At 37.1% G+C, this 4,519-nt stretch overlaps 1 protein-coding gene across 1 annotated transcript; it reads right to left on the bottom strand.

The window, feature by feature from the left end:
- Positions 1-1,188: 1,188 nt before the first annotated feature.
- LOC141682455 (rho GTPase-activating protein 2-like) lies at positions 1,189-4,241 on the bottom strand. The gene is made up of 4 exons (XM_074487155.1): positions 3,780-4,241; positions 2,590-2,710; positions 2,150-2,500; positions 1,189-2,064 (listed from the first exon to the last, which is right to left on the bottom strand). Exons 1-4 carry the CDS (start codon positions 4,100-4,102, stop codon positions 1,561-1,563), a joined length of 1,299 nt encoding a protein of 432 aa, XP_074343256.1. The 5' UTR covers positions 4,103-4,241; the 3' UTR covers positions 1,189-1,560.
- Between the last annotated feature and the right edge of the window lie 278 nt (positions 4,242-4,519).

The raw sequence follows: 4,519 nt of genomic DNA, 5'->3' as shown, positions 1-4,519 counted from the left end.
AGTTATAGTAATCTGTCTGTGGAGGTACTGTGTACTAGTGTATAGTGTTATGTGATAAATAGGTTTATATTCGGATCTTTTCCGAAACCTATTTGATAACGCGAGTCTTGTGCACCGTATAAATGACATATGAAAATATTTAAGGTTAGATTGTTTTTTTAAACGGGAATACACCGTTTTTGGTAAATATACAAAGTCCTCCATACCGTATTAATTTTTGTATTAATTCAAGTAACTTTAACTTTAGAAATGTTATTATAAGACACATAAAGTAGAACAAAATACAACACGCAATATTCTAGTTTTAGTCAGAGTTCTACATGTATTATTGTTCATGACCGATTCCAGATGATGAAACTTATTCTTCCAGTGTGTCAGCACTCAGCAAATTGCTACAGTACAGAGTAAAGGAAAGTAAACCAAGGGAACGTATACAGGGGATCTCAAAGGGTGCGTTGTTGCTCTAAAATGTGTTTTCTCAGAGAAAAATAATTTTGTTATGCTTTCAATGGTTAAAGAAACTATTAGCTCTCGTAACACTGTTAAGTAATCCAAAACTAAAAATAAGGCGTAGCAGAGGAAGAAGCAACATGTTCTTATATTCAATACTCATTTCAATCATATGATTCGAATATGAGACCCTCCATAAACCGAGCTATGTTCCTATACTCAATACTCACCTCCATCATATGATTCGAATATGAGACATTCCCTAAACCGAGCTCTCATAGCATGTTAAGTAATCAATCCATCTAAAATCTTAAAGTAGTACATGAAACAATCTTAAACTCTTCATAGGTAATAACATGCCGAGATACTCATACCTTCATAAGTGAGTATTGAAATTTTTTACGATTGATTGTTAAAGAAGTGCAAATAATAAGACAAAGAATCTCGCCTTCAGTAGTTTCTTGTATCAGCAGCCTAATGTCACTTTCTTATTCTTGGTGAACTTTTAAAACATAATCTCTCTATCACACAATTCTTCCCAAAGAATCCAACTTTAAACAATATCAAGCATAATTCTCTACCATTGTAAAGAACCATTGATTTTCAAAATATAAAACCATAACTTTAGACCTTGATACTAAACAAAACAAGACAAGTCACATTCGGTATGATTTTGTTATATCTTATTTGGTCTAGGACATTGACAAACAAATGAAACTAGGAAGTGTAGTGGTAGTCACATTCACACTTTCTGAACAACTGCTTTTCAATTCCCAAAGGAAGGCTGATATTGTCTACATCGAATTCAACATTTTCTTTATTTTTCATTTTTTTTAATACGGCTCGCATACATCTTGTGCTAGTCGCAGCTGGCGACATAGCCTACAAGAAAACTTCAGCGCTTAGCTGAATAGAAGGCACACGCAAACACAGCATGGTAGTTACTGATTGACCTAATTGGATGACATAAATGAAAAATTTACAGAACAAGGTGAGATATTCATGTGTTGCAGACTTATGCAATTGTTTTGGGATCCACATGAAACACTAACAGGCATAGGATATCCTGAATCCACTGACTTATCTACCACGTCAATATCGCTGGTGAATTCATAGTCTGGACAGTTCTGTCTCGACTGAAGTCAATGCCGAGTCTTCTTCATCGCTAGTGCTTAGGCCAGAACTGTTAATAATTCTTCTATCGAATATTGAAGCACCAGATGCTGTACTGAAGGTAGAACCAATTTTAGGACTCGCTATTTTTAGGTGTCCCTTGAATTCCCTGAAACTGTTCTTTGTGTACTTACTGTCATCCAGTTGCTTCAAGGATATTTCTTCTATCTCACCAAATGACCCAACTTCACTTTCGCTTTCGCTACTGGCATTATAATCGGCACGCGCATTATGAACAGCGTGTGGTCCTCTCAGCTCACAGCTGGTATTTATCTCACTGTCAACCTCCTCGTCAGTGCACCTACCAAAAGAACAGCATGACATCGGTGAATATCCTCCGATTGTAGTCTCTTTACGCTCCCGAAGTGCTTTGAGTATCAGGGTCTTGAGCAAATTCATGACTTGAACAGCATGCATCAGAGCGGTCAATGGATCAGACATCTGAAGCAAAAGGAAAAATATGTTAAAATGTATAACTAAAGGACATATCCAAATTTCACAACCCTGTCAAATTTGAAGTATTTACCTGTGTCATATTCGGAGCAAAAACCATGGCAATGTTCCTAGCATTCATTTTGTTGGAATCCTCCTGCTCAACAACATCAGCCATGAGGTCAATTGCCCAGTTGAGTAGCGCTGTCTCAGTTGGTTGTAGCTGTTTCACTAGCTCAACGGACTTCTCTTCAGTATTGCACTGTAACACCTCTTCAGGGGAAAGTCCATCTAGCACTCCAGAAGGCAGTTCGCGGAACCAGGCTTTAATCAGCCCTGCCAAGCAGTGAACATCAATGTCTCCTGGCACAATTCCTCTGTTCAGCTGGTCCCGGACATGTTCCTCTTTACTGTTTTCAGGGTTTATGCGGAAGATTCCTTCTGCCTACAAGGCATTCATAGAAACCAATAGGAAAACGTCTTGCAAAATGTTTCATGATGACAGCATGGTCATGCTAATCTAACAAATTTTACCTTTAAGCCTTTTTGTGTGTATAACCTCTCCTGCATTAGCAAGAGAATTGTTGGCACACTGTTTCCTCTTAAATCATAAGAGCATTGCATTGATTGTGCTGACACTCCAAAGACGCTTATACTACAAGACAGATATCATAAGTAAGCACAGTACTACATGTTTCCAGGGTAGAACAGATAATTAGATCCAAAATATATAATCAAGCTTTTTTTGTCGGGTAATCTCAAGCCCGTTGTTGAAGGGCCATGTCATGGTTAATAAGTGTGAGGAAAGCCATCATCTACGAAGTAACTTTTGGGGTTGAGATAGGTATGAGTATGATAGCACTTAAATTCCTACTTATTAAGATATTTTGTTGGGTTCCCAGATGGGCTAGGGAGGCAGATCACATACCTCAAATGGGATAGGGAGCCCGATCACAGGGTACAAAGAATTATTTTTTTAGTTGAGCCCCGATATGTGAATCCCAATCGAGGTAGTGGAACTCGGTGGGCATTGAGTCCCATCAAAGTACTTAAACTTGGTGGGCATCGAGCCCTGATGCATGTGTAATTTCTAAATGTTACAAACTTGAGTAAATAGAAAGTTTTACGCAGCCCAATTTGCCACAATCTTTTTTGCCTAGTTGTGCATAAGTGGGTAAAATCGGCTACAAAGATAAAGACTTAAACAGCCAATTCTAACTTCTACTATGATTTTGCATTTGGAGACACAATGTCAATCAAATTTGTAGAAGCAAACAATCCTGCAGAAGTCCTAACAATCACTTTCAACTGCCCATTTGCTCTCATTCTATATTTTTGATTGTGAAACAAAAGAATACACCAAAAGACAAAAACAGAGATCCAAGACACACTAGTTTGAAGAAACCCAAATGCAACATTTAACATCATACTCATACCCTTTTTGGGCTTTTGGCAATCACAACTTTTCTAATCAATTACAGTACATAACTAAATAATCTGTATTGTGAAATAAAGGACCTTTATCTCAAAGTTCTGCAAAAAATAGTCTTTTAGATCTAAACTTTCAAAAAATCAAAACCATCAATTTGCTTGAACATAAACATCAATGTCCCTCACATTTATGAGTAAACCCCACACAAAATCTATGCAATTAAAGAACACCCATCAAAATAAAACATTCATTAAATATTTAAAAGATTAATTATTTTTAGAGAGAGAGAGACCTGGCACTGGGGACTCTAGTAGGAATTTCAACTTGAAACTCAAGAGGAAGACCCAAGAAGCCATGAAACCTATCAAATGTAACATGGGTCAAATGCTGAACATTTGTAGGCCATCCAATCTCCATATGATGAAAAGGAGCTGAAGTTGAGTTTAGTGTTTGATCTTTTTCATCTTGTTCAACTCTACAAGAAACCATTGATTTTCTTATAGCTGAAACAAGTAATGCAAGCAATGACTCTTGCTCTTCTTCACCATTCCTTTTTGATTCTTTCCCACCTCCACCACAAACACTTGCCTTTCTTATCATCACCATTCCTGTCATCTCTCTCTCTCTCTCTCTTGATATAAAACTCTCCCTCCTTCCCTCTCTCTCTCTCTCCGTCTCTCTTCGTCTCTCTCTCGGTGTACAAAAACACACACACACACAATGTGCAATGTGTGAGGAGGGGACTGTTTTTGAATTGGAAGTAGATATTGTTTTATTAGAAAAAATGATAAAAATAGCCAATTTTTTAAAAAAATTAACAAAAATAGTTATTCTGAAAAAAGTGGCCAATTTTGGCCGATTGAATACTCGATTATTAGCTGGGTATCCCAATTTATATAAGATACTCCACTGGTAGTTGGGTATTTTATATATGGGATACTCCACTGCCAGTTGGGTATCTTGTATAAAGTGGATATTCCACTGACAGTTAGGTATCTCATCGGCTAAAGTTGACTAACTTTTCAGAAATTG

Source organism: Apium graveolens, chromosome 9 (genome assembly GCF_009905375.1).
Source record: "Apium graveolens cultivar Ventura chromosome 9, ASM990537v1, whole genome shotgun sequence".
Classification (NCBI taxonomy): domain Eukaryota; kingdom Viridiplantae; phylum Streptophyta; class Magnoliopsida; order Apiales; family Apiaceae; genus Apium; species Apium graveolens.
The sequence above is the reverse complement of the archived record's forward strand: the minus strand, read 5'-3'. Positions and strand labels throughout refer to the sequence as shown.

Coding starts and splice junctions, on each gene's coding strand:
- LOC141682455 (XM_074487155.1), bottom strand. CDS start 4,102: ATGACAGGAATGGTGATGATAAGAAAGGCAAGTGTTTGTGGTGGAGGT. Junction 2,711..3,779: donor ACTAGAGTCCCCAGTGCCAG/GTCTCTCTCTCT, acceptor TCTGTCTTGTAG/TATAAGCGTCTTTGGAGTGT. Junction 2,065..2,149: donor TTGCTCCGAATATGACACAG/GTAAATACTTCA, acceptor CTTTTGCTTCAG/ATGTCTGATCCATTGACCGC.